We start from the raw sequence: 11,907 nt of genomic DNA, 5'->3' as shown, positions 1-11,907 counted from the left end.
CCCCCCCCCCCCCCCCCCCCCCCCCCCCCCGTTCTCCCTAGTTCTCGCACACTGTGTCATTGTTCTCCGACCTCTCTTTTCTGTCCCCCTCTTCACTATCAGAACAGTCAGTCACACCACTCATGCGGTTGCAAACACCTCCTCCTTTTCCTGTTCCTTTTTTTTTTTATATTATTTTTTTTCATAGCTGTTCCACTTGGATTTCATCTCTTTCTTCCTCTTTCATGCCTTTGTTCTCTCCATTCTGGGCACACTTTGCACATTCACCCACTCCTTTTCTTTAATTTGTTTTTTTTTCCCCCCTTTCACCCAACTTGGCCATGATTTGTGCTTGCCTACTGATTTCTGAGTGCTTCCTCCCCTCCCACCTTTTCTTTCCTGGTGTTGCTAACCAGCCTTGTTTCTGTTTGTACTAAAGCTTTGCCGGAGGAAATCGGCAGAGAACTGCCCAAAGGTAACCCAGCTATCCTCCAAAGCCTTTAGTGTTGCAGTGTCTCACCATCGTTGCCATGGTTTTTGTCGTGCAGTGATGTGGTTCACATGACACTCGTCTTACTTGTTGTTTCCTATTTTTTTTCCCACTTTCTCTTCTTCTTTTCTTTCCTTCCCTAAATATCTTTAATGCAAATTTGTTTTTGACTCCCCTCTCACTGTCTTTCCCTCCTGTCTCTTCCCCAGAATGAGCTGCCAGACACTCACGCCAAATTCCACGTCTTGTTCCTTTTCTTTGTGGCGGCCATGTTCTGCATCAGTATTCTGTCCCTCTTCAGCTACCACCTGTGGCTTGTAGGGAAGAACCGGTCCACTATAGGTAAAACACATTCAACAGGGGTTGAGTATTTCACCAGTTCGAAAACACATTTTTCTGTAGGTTTTTGTCCAGTGTTGATTCTAAGTTGGTTAATGTGACTTTTAAGAAGGTTTCACAGGTTTAAACAGCGTTTGAGATGTAAATCAGTCCCTCCAGGATTTCACAGGCCTTTTTAGGGATTGTTGCTGTATAAAATGGCTGATTTTGTGGCAGCTTGTCTAAAAAATTGCAAAGAAAGTTGCGATGTGTTGTGGCATTTTTAGAAATGAAATTGTGTGTTTGGGTTTTGTTTGTTTGTTTGTTTGTTTTTTTTTTATTTCATTTTTTTTTTAAATTTAGAATTATAGCTGAATCACTAAACAGTCCCTCCAGGATTTCGTGGGACTAACCCTGTATAAACCAGCTTACCTTGATTATTTCAGCACTTTTGTTTGTCAATAGACAATTTCCTTTTTATGTTCGACCATGATTTCACTTTTTGTCTGCAAGTCTGAGACATCGGTATCACACGTCTGCTGCTACTTGTGACAAGCTGAGGTATGACAACGTTTTGTGCTGCGTTCGCAGGGTTTTGTTGGATTTGTGTTAATAGTTGTGATCGCAAAATCCTGGAGGGACTGGTAAATTTGAATTGTTCAAGAAAATGAATTTCCAGATTTGGAAATCACAGCTTTTCTTCCCAGATCCTTCAGTCCTTTCTCACCAAGAGAAATGTTTTTTGTTGCTCTCTGTCTGCAGAGGCGTTCAGAGCACCAGTCTTTAGGACGGGATCTGATAAGAACGGCTTCTCTCTGGGTTTCCGGAAGAATATCGCTCAGGTCTTTGGAGACCAGAAGAAGTACTGGCTGCTGCCTATCTTTACCAGGTAAAGGACACAAATGCAGAATTGAACATAGAAGATAGAGAGGCTCTGTATCACCAATACTGAATCCAAGCCAAATATTGACCTTGTTTCCTGTTTGTGCATTCAGTGGCTGAGTTTATGGCACATTACAGTACCCAAGGGAAGAATAGAAGTCTTCCTTTACATGTGGATCTCCTTCTTTTACATCTCAGGTTACCATTGTTGTAGTTCAAGTGGAAATCTAACCTTCTGCTCCTAATCTGAAGTTTCTCTTTCTTCCTCATTTACTACAGCCAAGGAGATGGTCTGACGTTCCCTGCACGGCTGGTTAATGCTGATGTAGAGCAAGCTACAGTGACCCTGCATCCAGAGCCTGATAAGAGGTGATAAATCTTGGTGTGATAAAATATATATTATTTGATACAAGGCTCTGAAAAGGACTTGTTTTCAGATGAGGTTGTGGATGCACAGTGCATTTAGCTTTATTTTTATAAATTTTAATTATTTATTTGTTGGGCATGTTTCCAGTGCTGCCGAGGTACCTGTGAGCCCAGTCAGCGAGTCCCAGAACCGCCTCCTGAGCAACAACCAGCATGCCAACAACATCGGAGACCATCTGGCTGATAACGACATTAAATCAGGTGAGCTCTACCAGAGGAGATGATGATGATGATATTTCAGACGGAATTAACATCAACAGTCATCACTGTCCTGTACTCGTCACCTCATCACGTCTTCTGTTTTGGCTTCACAGCTGAAGGTGAAACCATTATGATCTCCGTGGAGAGCGAGTCCTAACCAGGTGAATATGAGTAAACCACGCCAGTCCGTCCATATGTTTGGATATTTGTGATATGTGTTTCGCGTGCAGATTTATCACATGGAAGTGTTGCACAATTACAGCGTGTCAAATTTCAGTGTAATCAGCGTCTTCGTTTTGTTTGTCCTCTTTTCTTCTCTGCCACAGGAGAAACTCCTCTATCATCTTATACGATGCCTTAAGCAACGCAATGGTTTAGATCGTCACCATGGCAACAGCCTCCCAGCGCAACCTCATCCCCACGAACCCGTTCAGAGTAACTATGGAAAAGCATTATTGGGTTATTTTTTTTTGTTTTTTTTTTGCCATCACGGCACAGTAATGCATCTTTGGCATCGGCATTTTTGCATGCAGTGCCATGAGCAAGTCTCCCACACCCACAGGACATGTGATACAAGCTGGTTCCCTCTCGCACCAACACACACACACGCGCGCGCCTACAGTCACTCATGTATTTCCTGGGGTATGTTTATTTTTATTTTTATCACAACTGGAGCATTTATTGATGGTGAGAAAATTGAAGAATTCTGGAGGGAATATGAGCTACTTTTGGTGTTTAATGAGAGAACTTTTTGTGCCAAAAGCTTCCTGGATGCACCAGGACTCATTTTATAGGCACAAATCTGCAGTATAGAGTGGGGGACAGGCAGTGTGTTTTGTTTTGAACATTTCTCTTCTGTGTTTTTTAGAAAGGCGGTACATTCCACAGAGATGGAGTTTACCCGTGTGACTTATTTTTTTAATTAGATTATTATTACTTTTCTTTTTGGTCTTTGATTTGTAACTCATAATGTTGGAGCGCATCTGTGCTCTGCACCTTTTGAGATTGATGTTTCCCACCAAATCCTGGACTACAGAAGACTTTACCGCATGGTTCAGTGGACTGAACCAGTGCAAAACAGCTGGGTTTTGGATGCCGTTTTGGATATCAGAGCACAAGATGGCACATTAAGCACTTTGTAGATTATTGATGTCCATCAAACATAATGGGCTTTTTTTTTTTTTTGTTTTGTTTTGTTTTTTTAAAACATGTCCAAAAAGCATCCCAGGTATAACAGTTGGATGACCATGTGATCTATGGCGTATTGGGGGCGGGGGTGTGTGTGTGTGTGTGTGTGTGTGTGTGTAACAGTTGAAGTGGCAGTCTTTTCTTCTTTTTTTTTTTTTTTTTTTTTAAGAACTAACAGACTAAAAGAGATCAGCTTTGTGTTTTGTAGCCAACCTGTGTTAAAACATGCTGCTTCTAAATGGACAGTTTGACCTGGGAGATGTATTTCACACAGTGCAATGTGCGGTCTCCGGCACTACCTGTTCTTTAAGACTCCGTTAATTATTTCATATGCCGAACAGTGATTCTTCACCCACCATGTCTACATCCTGTTTTTCTACAGCTCAACCTTTTTACTAAGACATGTCATAAAAACATTCATTGCCAAATAAGGGCTGACCTGTCAGGAGCTCTGACCTCTGAACCTGAAGTGTTTACAACATCTTAGCTTTATCTTAACCTCATTGGCCAATGTCATCATAACCAAATTCTATTTACCAGTTGTTGTGGCGAAATATTTTATACAAGTTTCATCTGTCCCACCTGCCTGTAGTGGGCTATGATGTCCTTGCAATACTAGTGCTGGCCGGCAGGTGGCGTCAGTGCTCCTGTTATCTGCCCTCATTCAGAGATGGAGGTTTTTCTGAACTTTATCAGCATGTGGGTCAGGGCTCAATTCACTTTCAGTCTAATTTGCAGGTGCCGCTTTTGTCAAAATTAAATTAAATATTTTCATAATATGTAATATCCATTATTTTCCGGTAATAACCCATGCGTATTTAATTTGAAATGAAAGTGAATTGAACCCATCTGATTTTACTGTAAAATAGAGGTGTCGACTGCAGCTTATGCTCACCTTGTCTACTCTGGAAGTCAGCTCAGTGTTGTGACCTTGAACTGTTGAAGGCTTGTGCAAAAATGTAACTGAACTGTCTTGTGTTAGTGTTGAACATCTGGGATGTGACTGACTTTCAAAGGGTAATTTCTGTTTTTTAGTTTCACATATGTTGGTGTCCAAATGACTAGTAGATACAACAGCGCACCGGCTGCAGTGACTGCAATATACTACATGCTTTAGAGACAGTTGCACCAGTCAAAATGTCCATAAAAAGTTGGCTTTTGCCAATGACAGGCTTAGACTGTTATACCAGCTGTCTAACAACAGTATGTGTTGGAGTAACGTTAAGAGAGTCCTGCTAGCAGTTCCTCTTATGCGCACAACATACTTCTCTCTCCAACTCTGACTCGCATTACCACCAGCGTCCTCCTCTTATGAGATTTCAGACCGAGAATTGTCCTTGAGCGAGACTTCTGTTTCTGGTTAAAAACAAGGGCTGTTACTCGTAGGGATCCTTTCCATGGTGTTGTCAGACACCTCGTAACAGTTTGAGTCTGTCAATGGCAAAAAAGCACTTTTGTGGATGGACTTTTGGCGGGCACAATACATTGCAGCCAGTTTTTTGCTGAAGCCATCTACTGCACAGAACGTTTTGTTCGTAGTAGTCATTTTGACAGCAAAAGATGTGAAACAGGTTTAAAAATACCAAAATTATCCTTTTAAGAGGGTCTAAAAAAATATATGTAAAGGAAGAATTTTTAAAGTTGCAGAGAATTTGATTTCATCTGTTCACCCACCTGTGAATATCTGCTAAATAATGGACTATTTTGTCAGTATAACCAAATAACAATTGTTCAGGAATGAGTAACATGCTTTCTTTTTTCAAGGAACTTTAGTATTTATATGCAACTTTCCGATTCACACTGGAGGGAGACCCAGCAAAGTCCAGATGTCTGTCATTGCTCATGTCCATCTGATCCTGTCCCGGCCAGTTGCTGGACGAGCCTCCTACTAACTAGATCCCACCAGACTCCGGTGATGTACAAGTTTACAGCTGTTTCTATCATGTGGAGTGAGTTAGTGGTGTTGTACAGTGTGTTTCTTGGTAATCCTTGTTGTGCGGAATGTACCACAGATGTGACAGATTTTAATGACTGATGGGAGCGTTAAAAAGATCCCGCTCTTTGGACTTATGTTTTATCCTTCCAGTCATGTTTGACCATCTTGAGCCCAGTTGTATTTATAATCGCTCTTTACAAACAGGTGATTGGATGATGTGTGGATTATACTTATACTCTCGAGTATCAGAATCACACTTTGATTTGATCTCAAATTAGCAGATCCAGATACCGTCAGAGATCACGACCGAAGCCATTTATATGTTCGATCATGTATAGATCATTTTACACCTTTCACTTAAAACATTTAGCTAAAGGAAAAAGACAAACATTGTGTATCACCTGTAAGGAGCCTGGCTCATTCCACTCATCACTTACAGCCACTGGTTCTAAAACATTGGACCTGTCTTCTTGTTGTTTTACAAATTGCCTATATTCTTGCTCTGGGCCGTTTGGCTTCGAGACTAAAGTGAGCGTGTATTTTGTAATGCTTAATTGATTGTTTTGTAATATTGTCGTTTTGGGAGGAAATGCTTCTGTGCAGCCATGAGTTTTACATGTCTGTGTACATACAAAACGTCTATGACTAATGCTCAGAAGCATGCCGCCTAACTTATGTAAAAATGTGTTTTACCATGGTAAAGGGGCGGGGGTAGTGGCGTTAAAACAGACATTGGGGTTTGTCAGCTATTGCAGGTGGGTCATGTTTAACATTAGCTTTACTCTGGTCTGTCTCAACTTTACAAATGAAGCCATAAAACCTCCTGTGAAAATGGAGGAAGGAATTTCAGTCTAGTTTCAGTGGTGATCTTTTAGACTGAATAAAAACATTTTTACATCTGCAATGTGAATACAGATGTAAAAGTCTATCATAACTTGCTTATTGCTACATTTTGCTTTCTTTTTGTTACAATGTCATATTTTACTGTGTGTATATATATTGATAATGTAAGAAAAAGACTACATATATTTTTCTTGTCTTTCAGATTAATTTTACTGTTATTTTGTGAATGAAGTACATGCCTCCACATAATTAACGTGAAAATAACAATAAATGTTTTTTTTAAACCTCTAGTGTAAGTTTGCTCGAGAGTTACAGTTCTCTGCAAAAGTTGTATGCAGGTGTGGCAAAAAAAAGGGGGTTAAAGTAAGAATGCTTTTAAAGATTATATTTATCAATTAACAAGTGCTGTGTGAGTGAACAAGAAAAATCAAGAGGAACTACCCCTTTGCCTTCAATACAGCACTGTATTTCTGCAACATTATCTTATGGGTTCATTCACATCACAAGTACCGGAGGAAGCCATGTACACCAAAGCAGAGAGACAGTCTCTCAACAGGGGAGGAGGCCTGACAAGCTACTTATTCCCTACCTACCTACAATGCTGTCCTATGATCCCTTCCTAGGAGGGGATCTCATCTAGCCTCATGTGACAATGCCAATGATAGTTGTTCACACTTGGCCTCAAAGTATATGTTAATAGATTACATATATCAATTAAAATAAAAAGCGAGTGAACATAAGTAAAATCTTAATCGGATCAGTATTTTGTGTGACTACCTTCAAAAGAGCATCAATTCTTCTAGGTACACTTGCACAAAGTCAGGGATTTTGTAAGTATATTTTCCGGGGCTGGTATTTCAAAACCAGATTGAACCAGATAAGTATCAAAATCATCTCACTGGCTGTCCGAGTATTTCAAAACATCAGCTGGTTGGATGACGGTGATCCAGATGTGACCAGATAAGAATTTCCAAATGTCGAGTCCCAGCCCACCTGGATTTCAACAACAAAATAAAAAACACATGGCGGCATAGTTCACGAAAGGAGCAAGTGGTAGCACAGCTTTAGCTTCCAAGTGTAAGGATACTTTTGTCTTACATGTAGCATTTTTAAGGCTATATGAATGATAATCAACATGTAATGTGAGCCAGCTACCTTAATTGTCACATACTGAAAACAAGGGCGTAATGATTGCTAATTAAACTTAGTTTGTGCTAACACAAGCCAGCTTGTCTCTGTTGAGCTAAATTATTATGACCCTGACAAAGCAAACTTTCTGATGCAATACTTCATACTTTTATGCTTTTGCATACAGGAAAACAATTCCTGGACCTGCAGTTGATTACTGATAATGAATAAAACCAAATAAAGATACCTCATACTCTCTCACCTTCAACTTCTAGAGTACACTCACTCCCACGGTCCCCACTGAGCAAAGCCACTGCTAATAATCAATTAGCCATCACGGGTGAACTTGTACCCTACAGCAAGGTAATACTATACTGAAATGAACATGTAGGCCTAAATGTGTTTTTTTTGCCAAATGTTTTCAAAATGCACACCCTGTTATAAGTCAATAGCTTGTCTAATCCTCCTCTGGGTCCAAATAATCCCAAATTCTGGCAGCAAACCTTATTTTGGGTTTTTAAATTTTGAAAAACCCAAATGCAGCACTTTGTCTAGATTAAAGGTAGGATTGGATAACCAAATCTGAATCCAAATCTTCAGGATCAGAGATTTTTGGATCTGCTTTAAAAAAATCAGATTTTCAGATAAGAATTCTTGAGTTGGTCCCTGGGTGCTGTAAAGTGGCTGCCCACTGCTCCCTTAGGGATGGGTTAAATGCAGAGGATGAATCTCGCTACATGTGACAAATAAAGTGCCTTTTATCATCAGTGAGGAATCTGATTGGTCCCAGATTTATTCTGCAGCATGACAACGACCCGAAACATACAGCAAAAGTCATTAAGAACTATGTTCAGGATGAAGATGAACACAGAGTGCTGGAAGTGATGGTGTGGCCCCCACAGAGCCCTGATCTCAACATCATCGGGTCTGCCTGGGATTACATGAAGAGAGAGAAGCAACTGAGCCTGCCTCACAGAAATCCACAGAAGGACTGTGGGTAGTTCTCAGAGATGTCTGGGCCAACCTACCTGCTGAGTTCCTACAAAAACTACACTATATGGACAAATGTACTGGGACACATTACTTTTATGATACCCCATTCTAAATTCATAGGCATTAATATGGAGTTGGTCCCCCCTTTGCAGCTAGAGTGTCCGTGGGAATTTTTTCCTGTTCATCCAGAAGAGAATTTGTGAGGTTAGACACTGATGATGGATGAGAGGGCCTGGCTCGCAATATCCGGTATAGTTCATCCCAAAGGGTTTCGACAGAGTTGACGTCAGGGCTCTGTGCAGGCCAATCAAGATCTTTCACACCAAACTGGGAAAACCATTTTTTAATGGAGCTGGCTTTGTGGACGGAGGTATTATCCTATTGAAACAGGAAAAGGCCAAACTAAAACTTTTGGAAGAACTAAACTAAATTTGTATAATTGTATAGGGTAGCAATTACATTTCCCTTAACGAAGACCACCCCATGAAAAAACAACCCCTACCAAAAGTATTATGACAGGGGTGTCCCAGTATTTTTGTCCATATAGTGTACGCGCAAGTGTTCCCAGAAGAACTGATGCTGTTTTGAAGAGTGGTCACACCAAATATTGATTTGATTTAGATTTTTCTTCTGTTCATTCACTTTGCATTTTGTTAATTGATGAATATAGTCTAGTAACATGTCTATTTTTGAAAGCATTGTTACTTTACAGAATGTTTCCTAACCTGCCTAAACCTTTGCACAGTACTCTGAATGCGTACATGTTTAACCATAAAACACTGATCTGGATAAGCAGACACTCGCTTGGTTTTTGTCTAAAAAATGGCTTTTTGATTAGACCATCAGACACAAAACCAACATAAGCATTTTGCTTCATGTCCACAGTAATTGAAGGCAGTCAACGATCTTTGTGGACTGAGTTTCAGAACCCTGACGTTTGCTGTCTGTCTAACACACAGGCCCTTGACCTCTGCTGTTGAGGCCACTGTTGACTGCTCTGCACATCCTGTCAAATCCCTCGTGCTTCACTTAAATTGTCTCTACAAAAGCATCTGACATAGCTGTTTGTACATCATAATTTAGGCATATGGGGACAGAACAGACACCCAGCACATCTCATCTGTTACTACACATCCTGTAGAGCGCACACTGGCCAAGGTAATGACAGCATTACTTATACACTGAGCAATGTAAATGCCAAGTCATGGTAAAATACTGCTGCATTTGATGCAATGAAAGTTTCTATGTTAAATTTCTTAACCGAAGAAGGCAACCGCTTAATATAAAGAACATGTAAAAGCAAGTTTATTGTCGGCCTGAACAAGAATCCCAAACAATATTTTTTTTTTAAAATACACACAAAAGAAGACAAAATATAAATGATTTGGATGAATGGACTATATTGTGCTTTTACCTGTTGAGTCATCTTGAGGAAGTAGATAGTTGTTACAAACCAAACAATACTTAACCCCCCGCAAGGCATTGCTTTGTACATTTGTGTTTATATGCTGTCTGTGCACATGGGGCTATAACCTCCTATAAGACAATAATTTGGGGATCCGATTTTGAGGAAGAGTAAACAGCAAGATGTTAAAAAACAAACAAGTCTAACTTCCGCAAGGCCAAAGCAGCCACGGTTTCACTATAGAGTGCTTTTTTCTGTTTGTTGTGTGCATGTGGGTTCATATGGTGTTTGTCCGTGCCCATGTGGGCCATAAGCTCTGAAGGCAACGACCTCTGTGTCCGTTTTTGAAGGAGAGCAAACAGTGAGTTGTTAAAAACCAAACAAGACTGACCTCCCACAAGACCAAAGCAGCCACAGTTTCACTAAATGCCTTTGGATGGTTAAGCCATTAAAGGGAAATTCTGGGACTTTTGCTGAGTTGTTCCCTTGATCGAGTTGTCTGTTATTTTCCCAAGATGAGATCATATTCACAGTTCTTTTAACAGAGATTAAAACGAAACAAAGGATTGAATTTAGAGTAGAATCTTCCCACAAATGTCTTCTTAACGAAGCTCTGTACATTCTTGTTCCCTTTCTATCAATTTCATAAACAGAGGCCAGTCAGGACAAATCCTTTCCAATAAGTCTGGAATAGAAAGGTAAGCTAAGGTGTGCCTTGACGCGGTAGGAAATAAAGTCACTCAGACTTCACTGAAATGATTCAATGGTCATATAAGGTAGGACGGAGATGGGTCATACTGTGCATTTTGTAATTTTGTAATGAAGGGGATAAAAAAAGCTTTACAAACACACATAAGTAATGAGTGACGTGCAGAGGATGTGTAAGTTACATTACTGGATATGAATCCTTGTTTTGATGCCCCACAGCCATCTTCATTCCTTAAATGTGTCTACACACGCAGCTCAAGGCTCAGATCCCCATAACCTCTGACAAGCAAAGTTTGCCTGCGCAGACATGCAGAAACCACAAACAACAAAACCTGATATAGTGTGAAATGGCAGACAGAGGTGATGCTCAGGCGTAAACAGAAGAAGATTCACTCAAATCAAAGAAAGTCAGAGCAAGTTCTCATGAGAGATAACAACTAGGACGCAGGACATATCTAATGAGATGATGGTGAGCTGCACATAGGCATCATATCAGTAAAATATTAGCTTCAATTCAGTGATGTTTCGGATCTCTAGGCCTCTCAGTGCGCTATTGAAATGGCCACAAAACAGATTTGCAGCAAATGCCTCACATGATGATACCCCTGCACATGTTGCTATGGGAACATGGGGCAAGGGGCGGGGGAGCATGTGATTTGAGAGCCTGTGTTGTCCTCAGGCTCCGGTCCTAAGAAATGCCTGCTCCCATACCACACACGCCTAGCTGTAAACCTCCCCCTCCTCCCCATTATCAATGCCCCATTATCAATGTTAAGGACTAGAGTGATCACATTAACTCCCTGACAGCGACCTAACATTTTTGGCTGCCCCCCCCCCTCAGATTCTACACTAGGTTACTGAGTCCTGATGATCCCAGGAGAACTACTGTATTCACCTGCAGAAAGGCCACAAAGTTTAACAACAAATTCACAAAGGCTATGCTTTGGTAAAACAAGGAGGATGGAGCACATTTATGTTGTCTCAGTGATGAAGACTCACCCTGTGTCAATAAGGACTCATTTAAAAGATCTTATCCCTCAAAAGGCCATGGTTTGGCTGAGTGAATTGGCACTAATCACCATGAATTAATTCACAGGGAACCACACTGTCCAAGGGAGCCTCACCACCGTCCACAGTTTACCATAATACAACAAATAAAGCATGGCAAAATAAAAAATAAAGATTTAACTTCCAATATGATATCCTAGATTGATTAAAGTTTCCTAGTTTGCACATTGTATCATTTGGCCGTTTCCCATCACATGTTGCATTAAAATGTTGTAGGCTGATAAACAATAAAATCAAAGTGCCAAATCCTATTCATTCTGCTTTCTTCATAAGAAAATGAAAGAAAGAAAATGTGCACGACTGCCCACAAACTGTTTTTTTTTTTTTTTACGTCAATTAACA

General features: G+C 40.5%; 1 protein-coding gene across 1 annotated transcript in view; it reads left to right on the top strand.

Annotated features, from left to right (window-relative positions):
* LOC123981366 (palmitoyltransferase ZDHHC20-B-like) overlaps positions 1-6,547 on the top strand; it is a 10,952-nt gene extending 4,405 nt beyond the window's left edge. The window contains exons 8-14 of the mRNA XM_046066113.1: positions 679-811; positions 1,550-1,676; positions 1,949-2,038; positions 2,184-2,296; positions 2,410-2,457; positions 2,623-2,731; positions 5,249-6,547. Coding sequence (XP_045922069.1) covers positions 679-811; positions 1,550-1,676; positions 1,949-2,038; positions 2,184-2,296; positions 2,410-2,453 — 507 coding nt within the window. The 3' untranslated portion in view covers positions 2,454-2,457; positions 2,623-2,731; positions 5,249-6,547. The remainder of the gene's footprint in view (positions 1-678; positions 812-1,549; positions 1,677-1,948; positions 2,039-2,183; positions 2,297-2,409; positions 2,458-2,622; positions 2,732-5,248) is intronic.
* Positions 6,548-11,907: the final 5,360 nt, after the last annotated feature.

The sequence above is a fragment of the Micropterus dolomieu genome, linkage group LG01 (genome assembly GCF_021292245.1).
Source record: "Micropterus dolomieu isolate WLL.071019.BEF.003 ecotype Adirondacks linkage group LG01, ASM2129224v1, whole genome shotgun sequence".
NCBI lineage: Eukaryota > Metazoa > Chordata > Actinopteri > Centrarchiformes > Centrarchidae > Micropterus > Micropterus dolomieu.
The sequence above is the reverse complement of the archived record's forward strand: the minus strand, read 5'-3'. Positions and strand labels throughout refer to the sequence as shown.